General features: G+C 47.0%; 1 protein-coding gene across 14 annotated transcripts in view; it reads right to left on the bottom strand.

The window, feature by feature from the left end:
• Window positions 1-22,697, bottom strand: part of SGSM2 (small G protein signaling modulator 2) — an 80,685-nt gene that overhangs the window by 11,891 nt on the left and 46,097 nt on the right. For 7 of the 14 annotated variants that reach the window (XM_083479535.1, XM_083479543.1, XM_083479547.1 and 4 more), the window contains 11 exons: window positions 22,443-22,588; window positions 21,248-21,382; window positions 19,014-19,138; window positions 17,736-17,803; window positions 16,959-17,122; window positions 15,625-15,760; window positions 14,473-14,607; window positions 9,945-10,095; window positions 8,162-8,226; window positions 6,354-6,499; window positions 3,729-3,857 (listed from right to left, as the gene is read on the bottom strand). In XM_083479535.1, the coding sequence (XP_083335661.1) occupies window positions 3,729-3,857; window positions 6,354-6,499; window positions 8,162-8,226; window positions 9,945-10,095; window positions 14,473-14,607; window positions 15,625-15,760; window positions 16,959-17,122; window positions 17,736-17,803; window positions 19,014-19,138; window positions 21,248-21,382; window positions 22,443-22,588 (1,400 nt within the window). The remainder of the gene's footprint in view (window positions 1-3,728; window positions 3,858-6,353; window positions 6,500-8,161; window positions 8,227-9,944; window positions 10,096-14,472; window positions 14,608-15,624; window positions 15,761-16,958; window positions 17,123-17,735; window positions 17,804-19,013; window positions 19,139-21,247; window positions 21,383-22,442; window positions 22,589-22,697) is intronic. The other 7 variants (XM_083479538.1, XM_083479539.1, XM_083479537.1 and 4 more) reach the window with 2 other exon arrangements.

The raw sequence follows: 22,697 nt of genomic DNA on the forward strand, positions 1-22,697 counted from the left end.
CAGCCTGCCTGGCCAGTATTGAGGGATGATGGGAGTTGTAGTCCAGCAACCTCTGGAGAGCCACAGGTTCTCCACTCCTGCCCTAGACAACAACCTTAAGCCAAGTACCATTGTTAACACCATTGAAATTAACTCACAAGCTTTCTCAGAGGGCTTTAAATGAAGTCTTAACTTCTCCTCAGGTGCCTTTCAAATCTTCTGAAGTCTTCACTCTAGTCCAGGATCCACTGTTTCCATCACCACTGCGGCCTCAGCTCTCCCAAAAGTGACTGGGGGAGGCTTGCACGCCTCTCCTGCAGCAATTCTTAGCTTTTTCTCCCAAGTCAGAGATGGGAAGCCTGTGGCCTTCCAGAGATGGCTGGACTATAACAGGGCAGCCCGTCCCATTTCGCCGCCTGAGGCAAAACAGGAACATGCTGCCTCCTGCTACCTCAGCCCTGAGTCGCACAGTGGCAGCTTCCAGCAGAATCTCATTGAACGCCACTGCCGGCACTTTCCCTCACTTCTGTGGTGGCAGTGGCAGGTCAGGCGCCGACCCACAGGATTTTGCTGCCTCATGGACCAATTGGCCACGCTGATGGGAGTTTTGAGCCCGAAACGCCCCTGAATTATAAACTCGTCTTGTCCATGCGCACCCGAGGTTCTGGTGGGAGAGAAGGGGGCCCAGGGTTGGGCAACATAGCCAAATGAAAGCTTTCAGAACCCTACCTAAGAATCACTCTTTGACTTGCCACTAATCTTATCTTAGCTGCAAGAAAAAGACTTTGAGGAGGGGGCTAGCAGGCTGGGGAAAAGAGGCAAATTGTCCTCCTCCTCCAGACTTTATCTGCACACTTGTTTCTGGCCAAAAACCCCAAGGTCACGCTGACCTTGCAGCCTGCAGCTGTTCCCATTTCTCTCCTGGGACAGAAATGAGAAACTTCAGGACTCGGCAGATGATCATTCATTTGTCATTAGCATCTTAACCTCCGCCAGTGAGCTCTGGGTAGATTCTTCCTGTTGCACATCTATTGTCGATTATAACCATCGTTTGTCACTCCCGCCTAGGGAATAATTACATTTTGGTTCACCGTAGGGAGATGCTGGAGGGTTGCATACACATTGCACTTCCACTTGTATGTTGTTGTTATTGTTGTTGCTGCGAGCATTACCTGACATTTTCAGAAGGTACAATTAACATTATTTGGTTTTCAGGAGCAGTTCACGTGCTTTTTATATTTTAAACAATTCATGTTTTAAATCGCAACCCTGGAGATAAATATAAGCACAAGCTGGGTCTGCACAGCGACCCACACTTTTTGCTATTTTTATGGGTGCTGCTCAGAAGCAAATCCTCTACCTTATCTCTTGGGGGGAGGTAACCAGCAAGAAATCACCAAACCCACCTTAGTAGTCTGGTGTACCCTCAGGAAAAACAATTTCTACGTTACCTCCGGGGGGGGGGGTAAAGGTTTTGATGCCGAAAAATAACACAGTTCTCCTGTTGTTTATGTGGTTTTCTAATCAAACACAGATTTACCAAGCTAAATGTTATCCCATCACAAAAATAATGCCAGGTTTGAATTCCCCACACCCAAAAACCTAATTTTAAGACTCCTCACTGAAGCGGGTGGCACTGTGGGTTAAACCAGAGCCTAGGACTTGCTGATCAGAAGGTTGGCGGTTCAAATCCCCGCAACGGGGTGAGCTCCTGTTGCTCAGTCCCTGCTCCTGCCAACCTAGCAGTTCAAAATCACCTCAAGTGCAAGTAGATAAATAGGTAGCACTCTGTCGGGAAGGTAAACGGCGTTTCCGTGCGCTGCTCTGGTTCGCCAGAAGCGGCTTAGTCATGCTGGCCACATGACCCAGAAGCTGTACGCCGGCTCCCTCGGCCAATAAAGCGAGATGAGTGCTGCAACCCCAGAGTCGGTCATGACTGGACCTAATTGTCAGGAGTCCCTTTACCTTTACCTATAGGTTTTGCTCCCTAAAACGACATACCCTAATACACAACGAGGCGGCTTTGATAGGCCTGGTCTCTTCAGGGTACAGTCTTGTTCCTGGACTGTAACCCTTCAGACTGGAAGCAGAAGGTTTCTCTGCCCAACTTAGAGGTGCTGTGAGATGAACCTGGGGCGTTCTCTGTGCAGGGCTCTGAGACTGAGCCAGCAAGAAGCCACAATGAACTCCACACCCGGCTAGCATTAGCGCCAAAGTGATGTGCCAAGAAAGGCAGGGGCAGGACAAATTAGGAGGAAGGAGACTTGCCAAAAACCGTACAGCCAGGTTACCTGCCTGATGTCAATAGTCAGGGAGTTCCAAAGTGTAGGTGCTGCTTCTCTGAAAGATTGGGGGATAAAAAAAAAGAAAGAAGGGTGGGGCTGAAGGGCTACAGCCTTTGGGGTTGGGCTAGATGACCCTTGGGGTCCCTTCAAACTGTATGATTCTAACCCCTTTTGTATCTCAGTGGTTCCCATCCCTTGGGGGGTATTACCCAAGGGGTTGCCTAAGTGGTAAGGGGGCAGTGGGCGTAAATGACTCTCAGGGCTTTGAAAAGCTGTTATTGCTGGATCGAGGTCATCCATCTTGTTGAATTAATTAATTTAAATAGGTTTCAAATGGATTTTGAATAAATGTCCAGCTAATTGTCAGCGTTTTGTATTTTATTGCATCGTTATCTTCCTTAGTGGGTTGTGAAGAATGGAATTCTGAATAATGCTTTTAATAGGATTGTTGTTGTTGTTTAGTCGTTTAGTCGTGTCCGACTATTCGTGACCCCATGGACCAGAGCACGCCAGGCACTCCTGTCTTCCACTGCCTCCCGCGGTTTGGTCAGACTCATGCTGGCAGCTTCGAGAACACTGTCCAATCATCTTGTCTTCTGTCGCCCCCTTCTCCTTGTGCCCTCAATCTTTCCCAACATCAGGGTCTTTTCCAGGGAGTCTTCTCTTCTCATGAGGTGGCCAAAGTATTGGAGCCTCAGCTTCACGATCTGTCCTTCCAGTGAGCACTCAGGGCTGATTTCCTTAAGAATGGAGAGGTTTGATCTTCTTGCAGTTCATGGGACTCTCAAGAGTCTCCTCCAGCACCATAATTCAAAAGCATCAATTCTTCGGCGATCAGCCTTCTTTATGGTCCAGCTCTCACTTCCATACATCACTACTGGGAAAACCATAGCTTTAACTATACGGACCTTTGTTGGCAAGGTGATGTCTCTGCTTTTTAAGATGCTGTCTAGGTTTGTCATTGCTTTTCTCCCAAGAAGCAGGCGTCTTTTAATTTCCTGACCATGTCACCATCTGAAGTGATCATGGAACCCAAGAAAGTAAAATCTCTCACTGCCTCCATTTCTTCTTCCTTCTATTTGCCAGGAGGTGATGGGACCAGTGGCCATGATCTTAGTTTTTAATAGGATAGGGATGTGTTTATAGAACCAAGGGAATGGGGCACCAATATAGTTTGAGAACCACACTGCCTTATCTGGTGAACCTGCATCTAGGACCAAGCCTCCCCAGGGAAACCAAGGTTTGCCTTTTCTGTTGGTGCACACAGCATGGGATTGCTGGCAAAAGTTCTTCTGCAACCCTTTGTAATTCAAAATGCCCAGGGTGGAACTGAGAGCGCAATGGAGACACTTTGCCGTTGAACCTCCCTGTCTTAACAGCATCTTCAAGGAACACTCCTTTCCCCACACCCCCAAAAAGACCAGGTCAGTTATCAAGCATCTAAATATAACCTGAAGTACTCACCCGACCCATCTCCTTCTTGGTCATGCCAAACTTGTAGTGTCCCAGCAAGAACGGCCACACCTCCTTCCGAATGTCGTGCTGGACCCCACCATAGTAAACTCGCCGGAGGAGCTCCAACTCCTTGTAATTCTGAGCCAAAGAAAGGAGGGAGAGAGATTTGTTTTATTATTATTATTATGAAGACTATTACAATGAGTTAAAGTAGAAAAAGAAAGAAAAAGAATACATAAAACCTTTTAAAACAACATGACAGTAAAATATAATTAAAATTACTCTATAACATATACGTAAATGGATGAACTTACTGTTTCCCTCAAATATACATTGATTCCTGGGTCACAATAAATACTGTACTTTCCAAATATCATTACATTTTCCCACACATAATCTTTTGTCTGAAAGCGATCTGTTAATGGGCTGGCAAAAGTTGTCACATCTTCCATCCATTCACTGAAAGAGGCCACGTTTTCCTCTTTCCAATGTATCAATATCAATCTTTTTGCAGATGTAAGTGCACAGAGAATCCATTTAACTTGCCCGATTGCCAAACCCCATATATTAGGTATATAATTTAAGCTAATGCTAGCTTCTGGAAATTTTTAACTCTTTCCTCATTATCATAACAAAATAAAATAAAAAATCCTTCCAGTAGCACCTTGGAGACCAATGGTCTCTAAGGTGCTACTGGAAGGATTTTTTTTATTTTCTTTCGACTATGGCAGACCAACACAGCTACCTACCTGTAACTCATTATCATACTTATACAACCAAAAATTTTCTTCCAAAAATTTGCCAGCATCTAACACTGTATAAACGTGAGTTTCAAAGAAACATAGCTGCAGAAAAAAAACAATGCAGTGACCCCAAACTGAATGCTGAAATCCTGCACAGAGCAGGAACAAACTCCCTGCGTCATCAGCAAATGTGTGTGCTGAATTCGACTTTAGAATCGTAGAACTGTGGAGCTGGGACACTCAGAGTCATCTAGTTCAACCCCCTGCATTGCAGGGATCACAGCCACCTCCCACCTCTCCACCTGCCGCACACCTGGCTTGATGTGTGAGGCAGGTGGGCATGGTTTAGAGATGGGAAGGCCTAAGAAAAAATGTGAAGAATTTGGGGGGTGGGTCCTAATTTGAGCAGTGGGCCCAGAAAAAAAACCCAGAAGGGTGTGTGTGGCTAGTATTAATAATATTAATTTATTACGGTGATACCTCGGGTTACAGACGCTTCAGGTTACAGAGTCCGCTAACCCAGAAATAGTACCTCGGGTTAAGAACTTTGCTTCAGGATGAGAACAGAAATCGTGCTCCGGCAGCACAGCGGCAGTGGGAGGCCCCATTAGCTAAAGTGGTACCTCAGGTTAAGAACAGTTTCAGGTTAAGAACGGACCTCCAGAACAAATTAAGTTCTTAACCCAAGGTACCACTGTATTTATACCTTGCCCATCTGGCTGGGTTTCCCCAGCTACTCTGGGCAGCTCCGAACAGAATGGTGAGGCCTAGTGTGTCAAGTTTCATCCTTACTCTAAAGCAGTGTTTCCCAAACTTGGGTCTCCAGCTGAACTACAATTCCCATCATTCCTGACCGGCTAGCTAAGGATGATGGGAGTTGTAGTCCAACAAGAGCTGGACTCCCAACTTTGGGAAACACTGCTCTAGAGGATTTCTGGAGGACCTGCTGGGTCAGTGACTAAAAGGCTCTTCGGTGGAGGCTCTCTTCCACTCCTGGCTGTCTGGGGCTATCATTTTCCTGCCTTCCTTGGGAGCATCATGAGGCAACTGATAGAAAACAATATACAAGAGAAGATAGGCCTTAATCTGATTCAGCAACGTAATAAAAAAAAGGGGGGGACCCATCGACACTTAACCTGATTGCATCTCATAATGGTTTCTTAATGGCCTGTTATCATCAAGTGCATCTTCAATGGGCTCACGGCTATTTAAGCAAATTGATTTCAGAGAATCTGCCGCAGGATTTGAGTACCAACTCCATACATCAGGGCGGCCTGTGAGCATTTCTACTCAGGCGACAGACGCCATGGGCCAGAATCTTCCTGCTAAGACCAGGGGAGCCCTGCCAGGCCAGACGGCAACAAAATCCGCCCACTGCCATTTCCTTTGGTGGCCAGCCAGAGCCCGAGAGCAGGGCGCAAAAGCAACAGGCCTCTCATGCCGTCGACATCTTCTTCCCCGGCAACTGGTGCTCAGAGGTACACTGCCATGGCGCATGGAAGTTCGATTTCAGCTGTCAAGGGTGGGACTCGTCATCAGAGCCCTCCTCTGTGGATTTATCTACTTCCTTTTTAAGCTGTCTAAGCCACTTTGAAGCTTTTTGGGTTGTTGTTGTTTACAACTGAGTTTGTATGAATTTTACGAAATAGATCAATAAGCCGGTGGTCGTTGGCCACTTCCAAACTGTCTGCAAGGGAAAGTGGCCCTAGAGTTAAAGTCTCCCCACACCTGATTTTATAGATAGATGGACAGAATGGAAAGAGGGAAAAGCTATTTGTGCGCATGTGCACTACATATGGTGTGTTTCTGTGTGCGCATGCTTGAGATTCTTACTATATCAAGCAGCAGAGCATTTCTATAAAATCGATCAGTGCAGAGGGAAGCCTCCTACCTTCTTGTCCTTCTGATATTTGCTCCAGACCTCTTTCGTCAGGCCCCCCGTGGCACTTGTGGGTTTGTCCGGAGGGATGATGGTGTGGCTTACCAGGGCAGACAGGTGCGTCCGGACGGTGGACAGGTGTCGGCAGTAGGCGAGCCCTGAGTTCGAGGGGGAGGAGAGAGAAAAAGATGGTTAGCAGAGAACTGAACGACATGCCACTTTAAAGTTGAATGAGTGCTTCACACGCTTTTTAGAAAGTTCTTTAAAAGGGCAGGCACTGGTGTATGGGGGTGGTGGTGAGGGTTTTAACCCTTTCCCCCCAGTGTAGGTTAAGGAAAGTAGGGCGCCATACAGGGTTAACCTTTTCGACATGCAGGTATGGACCACAGAGAATGAAGAGGGGGAGAATTGTAACCCTTTCCCCATTCAGGTAAGGACCACAGTGTGCTGTAAGGGGAGGGTTGCAACTCTTTCCCCATGCACGTTAAGGGACACAGGAGGGCACAGAAAAGGGGGAGGGTTTTGATCCTTTCCCCAGATGCCGGTTAAGGACCACAGTGAACCAGGGGGAGGATTGTAACTCCTTCCCCACCCAGTACATGGGGAACAACAGTACATGGGGAAGAGGAAGGGCTTTTAAACCCCCTCTTTGATAATAATTTTATTAGTTTTCAATTACAGTCCAATAATAGCCTCATTTTAACAATACCAATATATAACACAATTATTAATACCAATCGTTCAAATACTGAATTATATAATTTAGATAAAGTGCCCCCCCCGCAAATGCTGGATTAGATGGTTTGATGATTTTCTTTATTTCTGCATTCCAAAATCTTATTAATTTCAATTACAATCCAGTCATCATCATAATCCCTCATACAACAACTGCAATATTAATAAACTTCTATTCGTGTGAACACATTAAATGATTTCTACAAGTACAAGTGAGGAACTCAAAACTAAATCCTTGTTCTTCCTGCGTGTGGCAATTATTCTGTCCGTGGTGTTTCTTCCTGGTCCTGTAAGATGTCTTTCCCCCAGCTGTTGCTGTTATCTGTCATGCCTTGGGCAGAGCTGATATCCCATTGTTGCTGATTTAAGAGGGGAAGGGCTTTTAAGGCCCTTCCCTATGCATTGCAGTACCACTGAATAAAAAGGCAAAGGTAAAAGTAAAGGATGCCTGGATGGTTAAGTCCAGTCAAAGGCAACTATGGGGTGCGGCGCTCATCTTGCTTTCAGGCTGAGGGAGCTGGCGTTTGTCCACAAACAGCTTTCTGGGTCATGTGGCCAGCATGACTAAACCACTTCTGGCCCAACGGGACACCGTGACGGAAACTAGAGCACACGGAAATGTTGTTTACCTTCCCGCCACAGCGGTACCTATTTATCTACTTGCACTGGTATGCTTTCGAACTGCTAGGTTTGTAGAAGCTGAGACAGAGGAATGGGAGCTCACCCCATCATGTGGATTCAAAATGCCGGCCTTCTGATCGGCAAGCCCAGGAGGCTCAGTGGTTTAGACCACAGCGCTATCTGCTCCCCTAAATATCACCCCTGAATATCACCCTATGTTCCAGCATGTTATTCGCTCCAGGAGAGAACTTTCCATTGGTACCCATTTCCCTCACAGGGCTGCAATTCCCAGAGCAGTTTAACCATCGATCCCTGGGGTCCTCTAGGAATCGTAGCTCTGAGAGAGAAAGAGGTCTCTTTCAAACATCGGAAGACTTATTTCCAGGCAAAACACGATACATCTCAATTGGGACAGCGGACTTACACCACCCCCACCCCCACTTGCAAACATGGGCTTTACTTACATCCATAGAAGGCTCTGGAAATAATCTGTTTCTTCATGCTTTGGCATAACATTTTTAGAGGGGTCCTGTTGAAAGGAATATCCAAAGGCTTTAAACTGACAAATGCACATGTTAAAATTTATTTTTAGAAGAAACTTCTCAACAACCTGACGAGAAGAGACGGGCTTGTTGCTGTCTCTTAGCCTGAAGTCCAGCTAGCAAAGTCCAGTGGTAACACCCGGGGCGGCCTGCACCCACCGCACCCCCCTTCCTCCGTCCCTGGGATTGACAACATTTCAATAGACTTGTGTGTCAGGTTTTTTTAGATTGTAAGCCTGAGTGCAGAGATGGTCCTAATAATGGATACAGTGGTACCTCGGGTTACAGACACTTCTGGTTAAATACGCTTCAGGTTACAGTTTCCGCTAACCCAGAAATAGTACCTCGGGTTAAGAACTTTGCTTAAGGATGAGAACGGAAATCGCGCGGCAGCGGGAGGCCCCATTAGCTAAAGTGGTACCTCAGTTTAAGAACAGTTCCAGGTTAAGAACGGACCTCTGGAACGAATTAAGTTCTTAACCCGAGGTACCACTGTATTTTAAACTGCTCTGGGAACTTTTTTTTTTTACTAAAGGGAGAGGGTGTAATCACCATAAGTAAATAAATAACAGAATGGTGCCTTCAGGTTAATTTTGCCTTCAGATTAATTTTCTGGATTGGCAGATTCCATAAAATAATCCTTTTTTGAAAATGAAATGAAATGATAAATGGAAGTGTTCACAGAAATTGCAGATGGCTTTAAATCTTAAAGGTCAGATTGCAGGTGGCTGCTGTAAATGAAATGAATTTATACACAGAGAAATGTACGTTATAAGCAAACGTTTAAATGTTCGATACGGAGATTTTAGAGATGATTCATACATTTATTTAAAGAAAATAGATGGCTATTCAATATATATCTCATCGTATCTTTGAAAATATATAGCTGCACTGTTAAAGGTTTTGTATTAAGGTGTCACAGGAATATCAAAAGGTTTATGTTGCATTATATGATATTCTTGTTAATATTTGTACTATCATTTAGAGTTCGCATGGTGCGTGTGATTTCTGTATTCATTTTTTTTTTGAAAAAAAAATTATTAGAAACAGAAAAAAGAAAAAAAATGCAGATGGCAAACACTGACCTAGAAGAATTTACAGAGGGGAAACCCTGTTGTTTTTTGCTGCAACAGACTTAAGAGTCTTGTGGAACCTTAAAGATGAACCTATTTATTATGGAATAAGCCAGGCACCCCCAAACTCGGCCCTCCAGATGTTTTGGGACTACAACTCCCATCATCCCTAGCTAACAGGACCAGTGGTCAGGGATGATGGGAATTGTAGTCCCAAAACATCTGGAGGGCTGAGTTTGGGGGTGCCTGGCACAAGCTTTTGTAGATTACAGTCTGGTTCATCAGATGCATGGTGCAGCTTCTGAGTTTATCATTGGAGGTGTGTGTGTTGTAAACAGTGAGGTTGAAAAGAAAGCACAGAGACAATGCTGATTATGTTAATTTTGCTTTTCCGTGTTCTCAACAGTTTTGTGATTTAACCCTTGTCAATCATGCGATTGCCGCCAAACCGTGCATGCTGGCAATGAGGGATGGAGGAGAGATTGATTTCAGTAGGCACTTAAAGCACAGATCTGTAAAATCTGCACTTTCCAAAGCAGTATGCAAACTGAAACGCCAACTATTCTTTGATATTTGCACTAACACAGAGAGCCCCCCAAAAGCAAGGTCAACACCTGAGCAATTCATTTCACCTGTCGTGGATGCAGGTGCAGCAGCTGGGAACGTCGTAAGGGGAGCTGCTGGTGGAGCACGAGAGGCAGGAGGACCCCTGGCTGCACGGGTCCAGTTGCCACGACAACAAGCTGGCCCCAAACCCCTGCATCTCTGACATGTCGCCGATATCTAGGCAAAAGAGAGAAATGGAGGGGAGGCGGGGGAGAGGGAGAAATATTTAGCGTGATATGAAGCCGCGGAGCAGATGATGCGTCCTTTGGGCTGAGATTTGACGGGGAGGGAAGAGGAGAAGTACGCTGCAAAGATTTGCAGTGTGCTTCCCCTCCGATACCCCCCCCCCCAAACCAACACCAACAAGTCGCAACACTTTGATTTCTCCCTGCTTCTGTTTTGCTCCATTTGGGGCAAATATAGCTAGAAAAAGAAAAAGAAAACATTGTGACTCTGATTCCGTAAGGCACAGTCAGCATGGTGCCCTTCCAGATGTGTTGGACTACAACTCCCATCACCCGCAGTCAGATGGCTCGTAGTCGGGGACGATGGGAGTTGTAGTCTGTGTCATCTGGAGGGCACCAGGCTGGGGAACCGCCACCCCTTTATTTCCCTCCCTCTTTTTAAACCGGATGATGCCTTTCATAAACGACTGGCTGTCAGCTCATCCATGATGTCCATTAAGGCAAATGGCTTGGGCCCAAACCAGGCGGCCGTACGGAAAACATGCAAGCAAGAGGCAGGTTGGCGAGGTTATCTCCCCACAGCTGCGCTTTCAGATTTTGGCAGGAAAGGGTTAGAAAATAAGAACGGAGGAGGAACTCCAAAACATGCAACTTGGCTAGCCGACACAGTGTGTATTCGCGTTCCCAAAAAGTGGCCTAATTCAGGGTGGGGTTGGAGCAGTTAATGGATTCAGCCATTATTGCAACAGAAAGTGTTAACAGAAAGGTATATGGGTTGGAACGGAGAATGTGGTTAGTGTTATCCAAAAGAGAGAGAGGAGAGAGGTTATGTTCATGCTATAGAAGCCAAACTCCATTAAAGCAAAAGCGAGCAGGGAGGATAAAAAATGCTCTTCACCTTAATTCTTCAGGAAGGAGCTGAACAAGCCAGTATTTATGGCAACTTCCCCCACCCCAAATCCATTTGGCCAACCAATCTTAAAGGGGTGGGGAGTGTGGTTTGGGTTTTTCCTCCCCTTCTCCCCCCACCCCTCCACAAGACAAGGAAAAGACAGCTTTGGAAGGTCTTTATTGATTAAAAGAAACCGTATCCTTTTAAGGTGAACCCCACAGAACCTAAGGATTCAGATGAAAGGTACCAGAACTGGTGAAGAATTAGAGTGAACAGCATCTTCAGAAACGAGAGCTCATTTTTGTTTTGTTTTTGCTTTTTGCTTTTCGTTTTAAATCGGGTTTCCGCAAATCTTCCTGATCAATGGCCAGATTTTCAGCCGCATGCAAGAAATGTCAAAAGGGGGTGGCAAGGAACTCAAAAGCAAAATGGAGAGCGAGGTGGGTGCAAGAGTGCTGTCATTATGCTGTCCAGAGGAATGGTCAAGGCGCCAGGGGTAGGCTGGGTAAGGAGAGACTCTGGACTTCAAGGTCTTATGGCGTCTGCTTAAGTAATGTGCACTGGTTGGCAGAACAACCTGTCAGTTTCCTCATCCTTGGTTCCCTTGTAGCAGGGAAGAGGAGGGAGACAAAACTAGCATGAGTTGGCTCTGCCTGTCATTGGCTCTTGCGCCACCTACTGTTGGGCTCCTTGCCTTCTGTCCCATCATTTCCAATGTGCACTGGGCTCCTCTATAAACATTCCCCGTACACTGAAAACTAGGAAGTCAGGGAGACTTAGTCTTCTTCCTGACATGCTAATTTTATATGTGCATGGATTTTCTTCCGTTTATCCCTAATAAATCATGTTCCTGATACTATAGATTTATTTATTTATGAGAGAGAGAGAGACTGACTTTGGGGAAATTTCTTTAAAAAAATATTTATTTTGCTTGTTTGCAATCAGATTTATTTCCCGCATTTTCCTCTCTCCAAAGAGAGATAAGCAAAGTGGCTATAGAAAGCCTGCAGGACAAAACAAAAAATAACCCAATTTAAAATGAGGTAGAAGTATGGCAGTCCTGGCTGCCAATGTTGCTACTTTTCGGGTGTTTTGGAGTGCCCCACCATCAGCTCTATGGAGGATGTGTGTTCTGGATGCCACGTGGCTCTTGCGCACATGCACGTAGGTGTGTGGAGCTATTGACATGTAGGTGCACATGGGGGTTGGACTAGATGACCCTCAGGGTCCCTTCCAACTCTACAATTCTATGATTCCATGCCCTTGCTCATTCAGACAGCAAATGTTGCTGACCGAGTGCGCTGGAGTGACAAAGCACCAGGCCATAGGAGGACAAAGAAACCTCAGTCCTGGGAGTGGGGCAGGGGGGAGAGAAATGTGGCCCTCCAAGCTTCTCCGTTCGGCCCTGAGAACTCAAACCAGGCCACACCCTTCACTGGCCCTACTTCACATCACCCCTGTGTGTTTTCTGCCTGGCTGGGATGTGTCTTTGAACTCTTGATCATGCCTGTTACTTGCCTGCATGCAGGAGGGTATATCTGTAGAAACTAGCCCACTGTATAACAGGTAGCATGACTGCCTGTCGCTCCACCCCCCTTTACCTCTGGCCACGCCCACCATGCACATTTGGCCCCCAGAGGTGAATGAGGCCCTCAGGCTACAAATGGTCCCCCATCCGTGTTGGAATAGGATGGGAGGACAGAGGCTCGGGCTTTGATCTGGCGCCCCAATTGCCTTCTTCACCGTTTTGCATCCGCCCAGATACCAGTTGTCGGAGCCAGACTGTGGACAGATTCAGACATGCGGTAATGGTTGTTATGGTTCTGGACACTCAAGAGTTAACACTCCAGAAATGTTCTTATTAACTGGGTGCACTGCCCACGCGATCCGGGCATTTCCCTTTGATCTGAGCTCTCTCTGGAGAGCAGTCTGTCTGAGAATGTGAGCAAGGTAGTTTCTTTTTTGTTAGAGACAGAAAGCTGCGAACATGCAGCTGGATTCTGTAGGTTTTCTTTTCTGTTTGTTATGCTCCTAAATAAAGAGTGTTAAAATAGAAGCACTGGTGTCGAGCTGAGTTATTGAAGACACCACGTCGACACAGACAAGCCATTTTACGCGGCGTGTGAACTCTGCTATTATCCGGCAACTGAGAAGAGTGGCAGCGCGCGAGTGGAAGCGTGTGGGCGCCATTGAAGGTTGTCGGAGTGGCAATAAATTCAGATTTATTGCACGGCCGTTGCAGCAGACTCAGTGGGTCAAAGGGTTTACGGCCCACAAACTTTAACAATGGTTTTCCTGGAGTGGAAACTGGAGACCTGCGTGCCACCATCTTTGGCAGGGGTGGGAAACTTGCGACCCTCCAGATCTTGCTGTGATACAACTCCCATCGCCTTTGGTTCGTTTGCTATGGGTGTTGGGAGTCCATCTGGAGGGTTGCAGCTTCACCACCTACAGTATAAGCCTGGGCTTTGATTAATGCTGGAACGAGAAAAGGCATTTGACCCCCAAAAAAGGCTCGACTCCAAGTATTTATATCAGGCCTGACCAATCTGGAGGCTTCACATAGGCTGCCAATCAGGAGGCCCAATGTTATACCCGCAGTTCCCTTGTCCGCCTGAAGAGGCCTTTGCACACACCACCTTAGAGGCATGGGCAGGAATTTGGAGGGGCAGAGGGACAGCAAAGTAAACCCTACAAACATAATAACATAACATAACATAACATAACATAACATAACATAACATAACATAACATAACATAACATAACATAACATAACATAACATAACATAACATAACATAACATAACAACAACATAACATAATGAAAAAGGAAGGAACAGGCAAGTTGCTCTCTAAAGAAATTACAAACACACACATTTTGCCTGTCATCTCAGGTTCGACAAATGCGAGAAACCTTGTTTTAAAAAAGGAAAACTGGGATTGTAGGGATTATGGGTTGCCCAGCAGGATGGGGGCAACTATCCCCTTCTTCACTGCCACCCCACTGTGGACAGCCATGTCTTCAAGCTTTTTTGGTTCAAGGTCCCTGAGTACTGAGCGCAGACTACCATCTAAGCCAGACTTTCTCAACTTGTGGGTCCCCAGATGTTGTTGAACTACAACTCCCATCACCCCTAGCTAGCAAGGCCAGAGCTCAGGGATGATGGGAGTTGTAGTCCAACAACATCTGGGGACCCACAGGTTGAGAACTGCTGATATAAGCAGAGAAGAGAAAGGAGTTAGTGACTGTTTGTAACGGAAACAGGGGACAAAAGAGCCACTGGTCTCTTCGGTTTCCCTTTTTCCAAGATGGCCTCCTTGCAATTCCTCTGACCCGGAAGAATGAGCATCAAGGCTGCAGCAATGCCAGCACCATTGCACGTTGCGTGTGAGTGTGAGAAAGTATGTTTTGCTCTGGAGCTGCCAGGGGGTGGGGATGAAGAGGGAGTGGGGTTGCGGGGGGAGAAGGATAAAAACCTTTCATCCTTTTAGGATCTGTGAGGTTCCGATTGCAGATCATGGATAGCATTGCGTGCAGCTTGTCTTCGTCGTCCTCGTCATCGTCGACGGAGGCAGAGCGGCTGGCAGCTAAGTGGTGGTAGTTAATAGTTACTGCTCAAAGAAAATAGTGAAAGAGGAATAAGAAAAACAAAACGGGCATTGGGATCCACCAGTCAAGCTTTGAAAGGACATGTCTGAAGCAAAGGGAACCGGGTCCTCCCCTCCACAAGGGGGCAAACACAAGATTCTGACATCATGGATTGGTAGGAAGGTCACCTTCCAACCAAAGGCCCATTCATCCATTCCTAAGAGCCAAGCATGAACGGCGCAACAGCTGGGGTTGGTGCTTCCAAAAGCTGTTGAAAGTTGGCTTGCCTACTCAGCCAGTCAAGGAAGACTGCACACAACTGTATGCTTTCCCCCACCCTCAATGTCACAAACAACCTTCCAGAATCACAGATTTGTAGAGTTGGAAGGGACCACAACACCCTCTAGTCCAACCCCCTGCAATTAAGGAATCTCAGCTAACACATCCATGGCATGATGAATCATTGGACTACAACTCCCATCATCCCTAGTCACTAACCATGCTGGCTGGGATTGTTGATTTTGGGAGTCCATCTGCATCTGGAGGGTTCCAGGTTCTCACTCCCTGCGGTAGATCCTTCCATTTTATTTTATTTTTATTTTTAAAAAGAGAGACGCACGCTACCAATGACTGCATTGAATGCTACAACTCACAATTTTCTGTACGTGATAATTTCTCATGGAAAATCAAATGCAATGCCAATTTGCTGGTAAGTCTCTCTATCTCTTTTTTTAGACTAATTGGGTTTTTATTGTATCATATGTTGAAAACTCTTAATAAAATTGATATAAAAATAGAAGGCCACAGGTTCCCCATCCCTGACCCTGATGATAGTTCATTAATTATTATTTTTTAATGGCACTGTATTTTATGGTGTGATCTATTTTTACGTTACCTCGAGGGCAATTTAAGCCAAAAAGGAACGGTGCGAATGTTCTAAATAGGATTAAGAACTTCAAGGAAATCCCCAATGTCGCCGCTACCAAAGAAATTACCGTCCTCTACGGAAAATGAAAAATCAAAACAAAGGAGTTTCTTACTGTTGTCGTGCCTATGGCCTGGGTAAATGATCCTGAAGACGTAATCTGCAGCCGTCTCCATAGCCACTGGCATTTCTTCCAGATCCACAGACCTGTTGTGGGTGTTCCGTTTCCGGAGTTTGGGGAAAACTTTGCCCTACAATGTAAAACAGGGCAATCCGACAGGATGTAACTCACAGAGAGGCTGTAGTAGAGAGTTCTAAATCGCTCTCTAATGACACTAGATCTCAAGGGGTTACCCAACAAAGCAGTAACTCCAGGGCAGGCCAAAGGAGGACTTCCTTGCAAGATGTAGAAGTCAATTGCCGGAAGAGGTGGCTAATGGAGCAGGGCGGTGTCTTTATCAATGGCTAAGATGAAACCTCCATGTTCAGAGGCAGTCTATCAGCGAGTACCAGTTGCTAAGGAGCAGCAACTATCGTAGAGGGCAATATAACCTTCAAGACCTGATTGGGGGCTTCTGAAGAGCATTCGGCTGGCCACTATGAGAATAGGCTTCTAGCTTAGATGGCACTTTTGTGCAATCTAGCAGGGCTCTTTTTGGCCTCTCATGGAGAAGGAGGAATGGTCTATCTTGCTCCGGCAATTTCTGATGTGCAAGAGGGGGCGTGCCATCAGTTATACAGCCATAATGGCACCCCCACACACGAACACACAAAGGTCTGGGAAGGCTTGGAAATCCTGGGGTTTGCCGATTGCATTCTCCAACAGTCCAAAGAGGACCGAGAATGTTCAGAATGCTGACTAACTGCGGGTGGTGGACTGGACTGGATATCCTGGAAAAGGGCACAGCTGGGTGTCTGGCTCCCAGGCAGCAGCACTCCACCCTCCAGTGGAGCCGTTCTCAGCAGCTGCTTGCCAAAATACAACCTCCCCCTTCATGAAATATAACCGAGTACTAGTTGGTTGGGTGAGGTGCATAGCCGTCGAGAGCTGGGAAGCATATGGTTGGTCGAGACTGGAAGAGAGACCCTGATTGGACACAGCAGAGTGAGGGACTGGGCCACCTATCAATTGCCGCTTGAAATTAAACAATGGAGGTATAAGCAAGCTTTGAAGGCCCAACAGGGAGCCGATTGCTGGGCCTGCAAAGCACCTCGCACAGCTCATGGGGACTCTGCATGGATCCCTACAGGTGCCGCTGATAGATGGGGAGCCTGAGACTCTACAGATGCTCCTGGACTACAACTCCCATCATCCCTCTCCATCAGCCATGCTGGCTGCTGTGGCTGATGGGAACTGGAGTCCAGTGACATCACGAGGGCTGGAGGTTACCCATTACTGTCCTGTCAGGTCCATATGGAAGGCGTTATTTGCCAGGCTAGAGGGCTTACCTTTCCCTGCTGGGACCACAGTGGAGGCTCCAACTGTCCACGGGGCAGAAGGCCGTTTTCAAGGCAAGAGAGGAAGGCAAGGAGGTGTCCGCCAGGCGGGAAGTGAAGCGGGGGCCGTTGGATGCCATCTTGGCTCACCAGAACCAGCGTCCCCCCTCGCTCTGCTGCAGGAATGAATATGCCTCAATGTTAGCTCTGTTTACGTAAGTCAAGAGGAATCTAAGTAGAGTGGTTAATGTGGGGGGGAAACCTGGCACATTCCTACCAGGCCTCAGGGAGAATGTGCACATAATCTTTCCATGAAGCACATTTCCTGGTCAGTATTCATAATTCCCAACAGGCTTTGGAGAACGTGCATATTGCGACTGAATTTTGTACATTCTCTTGTCATTGTGCATAATCCCCAACAAGCCTTGGAGAATGTGCATAAGTGTTTGACCTCCCTGGGGTGCAAGCCTGGGCAGTGTGTATGGAGGTCCTGGGCTGCCCAGACGACAAGACCCCACCTCTCACCCTCAATGATGTGCATATTGTGACTGAATTTTGTACATCTCTGGGCAATATGCATTTTCTCCAGTCAATGGGAAGGTGTGTTGTGGGCCATGTAAGACTAGGCAGCGGAACAGCAGCAGCCTGAGGAGTGAAGACTGCACACTGCTGAACAAGAAATTGGAAAAGGTGGCATGTGTCTTGGGGAATCTGCATACTGACCGGAGAAAGTGCATATGGTCCAGAGATTCCCCAGATTCCCCATGAGTAAGAGCGTATGATGCTTACGTTGCTGATGGCAGTGGATGCACACGATTTGGCTAAATGGCACAATCAAGGCATAGTCCCAGTAGATGCTGAACGCATGTAATAAGATAAACAAATAGAAATACAAGAGGTGATCATTTCTTCAAGGCCCTGTCAACCCAACATAAATTTGTTTAATTACTAAAAAAAAAAAAAAGGATTGTCCAGTAGCACCTTAGAGAACAACTAAGCTTGTTCTGGGTATAAGCTTTCGTGTGCATGCACACTTCTTCAGATACTTGTTTAATTACTGTCTGATTGATTGGCTAATAATTGAAGCTTTTGTCAAGGCAACGCACAACACACAAAATTAGTATCAGCACAAAGCACCCACTTTGGGGCTAGAGGGGTTTTGCACATGCCCCTCTCTGCCCTCTGCCCAGGTGAGAAAGAGGCAGTATCAGGGTTCAAAGACACAGCCTAGCCTAGGGAGCAACAAAGCAGAGCCAGGGAGGGGTGTGGCCTGCAAAGAGATCTGAAGGCCAGTGTCAAAGTGCGACCCAGCAGTAAATCACACCATTCAAAGCTGAAGTTAACTCTTTATTAGCAGAAGCAAGATCTTCCCAGATTTGTCAGAAGATCAAGCAGCTCATTCCTAGTAGTCTTACTCCATGAAAATCAGAGACTAAAGGCCTCCACCTCCCACACCTGTTTATGTCTCCTCCTCTCCAGGACCTTCCCCAAGCAATCAGAGACTGTGCCTGCATGTAGCCTGCCACCCATTTCAGCCCTCTTCTGGTTCTGGGAGACTAGGGGGAAGGGGAGCTTGTCGCAACAGGAAGGAGAGACACCAGGGTCTCTTCACCAGCCAGACTCCCCTCTGCCTCTTGACCTCCCTGCTCTCCTGCTTCAGCTTCTGCCTCTGATTCTGGACTTCCCTCTACCACCGATTCTCCCCGCTCACTAAGCCCTGTTACCCCTCATCTTCCGAAACCACCTCCTCTTCCCAGTCTTCTCCCTCTTCTCCCTCACTGTCAGCCTACGACCACTCCCTGGGCTCTGAGTCTTCTTCCCTTGGGAGTTCCCCAGCTGGTTCCTTTCACCATTCCTAGGTGTCCAGCCAGTCTGTGACAGCCGGGCAGAGAGCCCTGGGAGGACCACATCTGCACACTCCCCTCCCAGGCCTGAGGTTCCCCAATGATGCATTGCAGCGAATGGGGCGCTTGCCCCAAACAAGCACAGTCTGCTCTCAGCCAGCCCCCCGCCTGCCAGACTTCTTTCTTACACCCAGCAGTCGCAAGGGCCACTACTGCGTCTTACCTTTTCTCAAGCTCCGAGTCCCCCAGCGCCCCATTCATGAGCTGGTTTGGCGTCCATTTCAGAGTCAGGGAATCGGCCGACTGGTGGAGAGACAGGTAGCCAGGGATGGCTTCCATGTCATCTTTCTGTTTGGGAAGCCGGCCAAATAATAAGGAGAAGAAACGGTTTAGGACAAATGTAGGAGAAAGAGAGCAACACTGTGTACCGCAAAAACGAGAAGAGCGCTGGTCAGCCCAGGCACTGAGGTCCAGCTCCGAGGGTCTTCTGGCGGTTCCCTCACTGTGAGAAGTGAGGTTACAGGGAACCAGGCAGAGGGCCTTCTTGGTAGTGGCGCCCGCCCTGTGAATCGCCCTCCCATCAGATGTCAAGGAAATAAACAACTATCTGACTTTTAGAAGACGTCTGAAGGCAGCCCTGTTTAGGGAAGTTTTTAACATTTGATGTGCTATTGTGCTTTCATATTCTGTTGGGAGCCGACCAGAGTGGCTGGGGAAACTCAGTCAGATAGGCAGGGAATAGATAATAAATTATTATAGTATTATTATTACTGGGGACACTGTTTCTGCACATCCCATCCCCAAAGGGCCTCAAACCTTTCAACAGCACGGCTTTGAACTGGAAAGAAACTGGGAGCAGGCGAGGCCCTGGGCTGCACATCAGAAAGCAGGCAGAGAAAAGTCTTTTGCTCCCTCTCTCATAGCACTAGAACATTTTCCTCCAATAATTGATCTAATCTTCTATTAACGCCATCCAAGCCATTAGTCATTGCTGCCTCCTCTGGGAGAGAGTCCCGCAATTTAACTATGCCCTGACTGTGCAAAGAAGGACTTTATTTCATCAGTCCTGAATCTCCCAACATCCAGCTTCCATAGATGTCCCACCAATTCTATTGTAAGGAGAGAGGGAGGTATAATGTTTCTCTGTTGCTTGTCCTTAACTTCGAATGAACAGCCAGCTTCTAGGCAGCTGTGAAGGATCAGTAAGGCTGCGAGATGTCCTGTTGAGCACAGCAAAGAGACAGAGAGCGAGGGAGAGGAAAGGGGACCAAAAATAGGAGACGTGTGATGTCGAAGCCGGGGTCTCCTTGACCCAGGTACCTAGATGTAAATGAAGCCAACATTCTGGCCTTCCCTTCATTGACTTGCACGAATTGGTGACTCATCGCAATGCTTCCAACCCTCTCTGTCTTGTTTGTGACTCATGTCTTTAAATGAATTCCCTTGTCAGTGTCCACTTCATATCTTTTAATTCTGACGTGAAGCGGCACATGTCCCCAGCTGGCTTGTGATGATGCACTTAACAGCCAAGATTCTGGAGAGATCGTGATATTGGCAAACGAGGTGAATAAATATACACCCCTCGCCAGACTCTTTTCTCTCCTTCAGTACATTATTGGGATTATCAAGGCAACAGGCTAAAAGTGACTTACCTTGGGTTCATCTGCACTGCACATTTAAAGCAGTATCATACCACTCTGAACAGTCATGGCCTGCCCTTGAGAATCCTGGGAACTGTAGTTTGTTGAGGGTGCTGAGAGTTGCAAGGAGGCCCCTATTCCCCTCCCAGAGCTACAATTCCCAGAGATTCCCGTGGAGAGCTATTTGGGTGAAGGCCCAGCTGCTTAAAGGGGTTTGATACTGCTTTAAAGGTACAGCAGGGCTGGGCAACATCTGGTTTCCAGCATTGCGATATATCAGCAGCTAAATACGCGATATGCTGATACGGTGGTTCTTGAATGTCTTAGTTGATGAACAAATTGGCTTCCGAGCGCTGAAAACCCGGAAGTAAGTGTTCCAGTTTTCAAACGTTTATCAGAAGCCAAACGTCCGACGCAGCTTCCGCTTGAGTGTAGGAAGCTCCTGCAGCCAATCGGAAACCGCGCTTTGGTTTTCGAATGGTTTCGGGAGTCAAATGGACTTCTGGAATGGATTAAGTTTAAGAACCAAGGTTCCACTGTATATCACAGTATGGAATGTATCTCAACTGCTTCTTTCACTCTACCTTAGGGGAGGAAGAAGCAGCTGAGATAAATCACCCAGCCCTACTGAACAAGCCCCCATACCTCTCTCTAGCTCACGCAAGTCGGGGGCAGGATCTGTATGGGGGCTTGCTGCATGGGGGCTGGGAACAGAAGCAGGATTCCTGGCACGGTTTCCTCTTTCTAACACCAATATGAAACGTCACCCCAGGCAGATGTGCTCCTCTGCCCCACGCCACACGATCCAAGCACTTACGGGCTGAACCAGGACGTTGTTCTTTCCATACAGCAAGTGCGTCCGGGAATTCTGGTGCAACGACTCGACGTAATCTCTAGCCGAGGCAGCAAAGCGATCCTCCGACATGCTTCCGCTGGAGTGCCGTTTCCGTATCTGGGGTGGGGAAAACACATAAGGATACCGTTGCGTTGGCTGCAATGGGCAACTGTGAATAACCTCCTGCTTTGTTGAGAGAGGCGGCCTCACATTATTTATGTTTTCATTGTTAAGTTGTGGTTATTCCTTGGCTTTACCCTAACCCAGGGTTTCCCAAGCTTGTGTCTCCAGTTGTTGTTTTTTTGGACTATAAGTCCCAACATCCCTTGCTAGCCATCGCCTGATCCTGTCCCCCTGGCCATGCTGGTTCAATGGGCAATGGTGATACAAGACACCAAAGAGAAGTGCCCTTTTCTGGGGTGGGAGAAACAACAAAAGCTTCGCCCCATATTAGATTTCCGAAAAAGGAACAGCGTCACATTTCGCAGCAAGGCCGCCATCTGAATTCCTCAGAAGGAAATCCTATTGATTTTGATGGGCTTCACTGTCCAAGGAAGAGTATTCAGAAGTCCAGATATTTTAGTGTTCAGTTTTATGCTTTTGTAATTAATAATAATAATAATAATAATAATAGCATGCCACCCATCTTCTAAATCTCTGAAAGTCATCAAGAGTGCATATTTTGTGACTTTCAGAGATTTAGAAGATTTCTGTTTATTTGGTTTTGCAGAGAGTGCCTATTTCATATATTTCATATTGTTCAGTGTTCTGTATAGATTATATAAAGTGTTTATATTGACATTACATTGTGGTACTTGGTCATCATGTTGCCTTTGGATATTACTTATCCCTATATGGAACAGATGCACATTTCTTTCCAGCTCTACAATTCAATGATTCTATAGTATTTACAGTCTGAGGGGCGGGGGCCCCTAAGGAGTCCCACTACACTTCCAAGGATTCGTGGGGTAGAGCTGTGCTTCAAAAGTGCCCAAAACATACAGTGTGCATGCGGCCTAAATGGGTTATAACCACGTTTGCCACACCCTTCCAGATATTCTGGACCTCAGCTCCCATCATCTGGCTGGGCCTGATGGAAGCTATAGCCTCAAAACATCTGAAGGGCCATGGAATGGAAAAGGCTGCGCTGCCACATCAGGGAGAAAAAAGGACCCACTCCTAACGCCGGTCGTTTGGACGGAGAATCTTGCCGGCCGTGGGCTCCGTGGATGCGATGCCGTTGGACCAGTTCGTCGGCCGAGGGGTCTGTCCAGAAGTGGTCGGCTGTTTTCAGCTTGGTGTATTCCAGGGCACAGGGTCCAACTGAGAACAGACCAGAGAGAGAGAGAGAATGGAATTGGGAAACTCATTTGGGGTGGAAGAAAGCCAGTAGCTTCTCCTCAGCTAAAGAGATCTAAGCCAGTGATGGGGG

Source organism: Podarcis liolepis (genome assembly GCF_965112155.1).
Source record: "Podarcis liolepis genome assembly, chromosome: 16".
In the NCBI taxonomy this organism is placed as follows: Eukaryota; Metazoa; Chordata; class Lepidosauria; order Squamata; family Lacertidae; genus Podarcis; species Podarcis liolepis.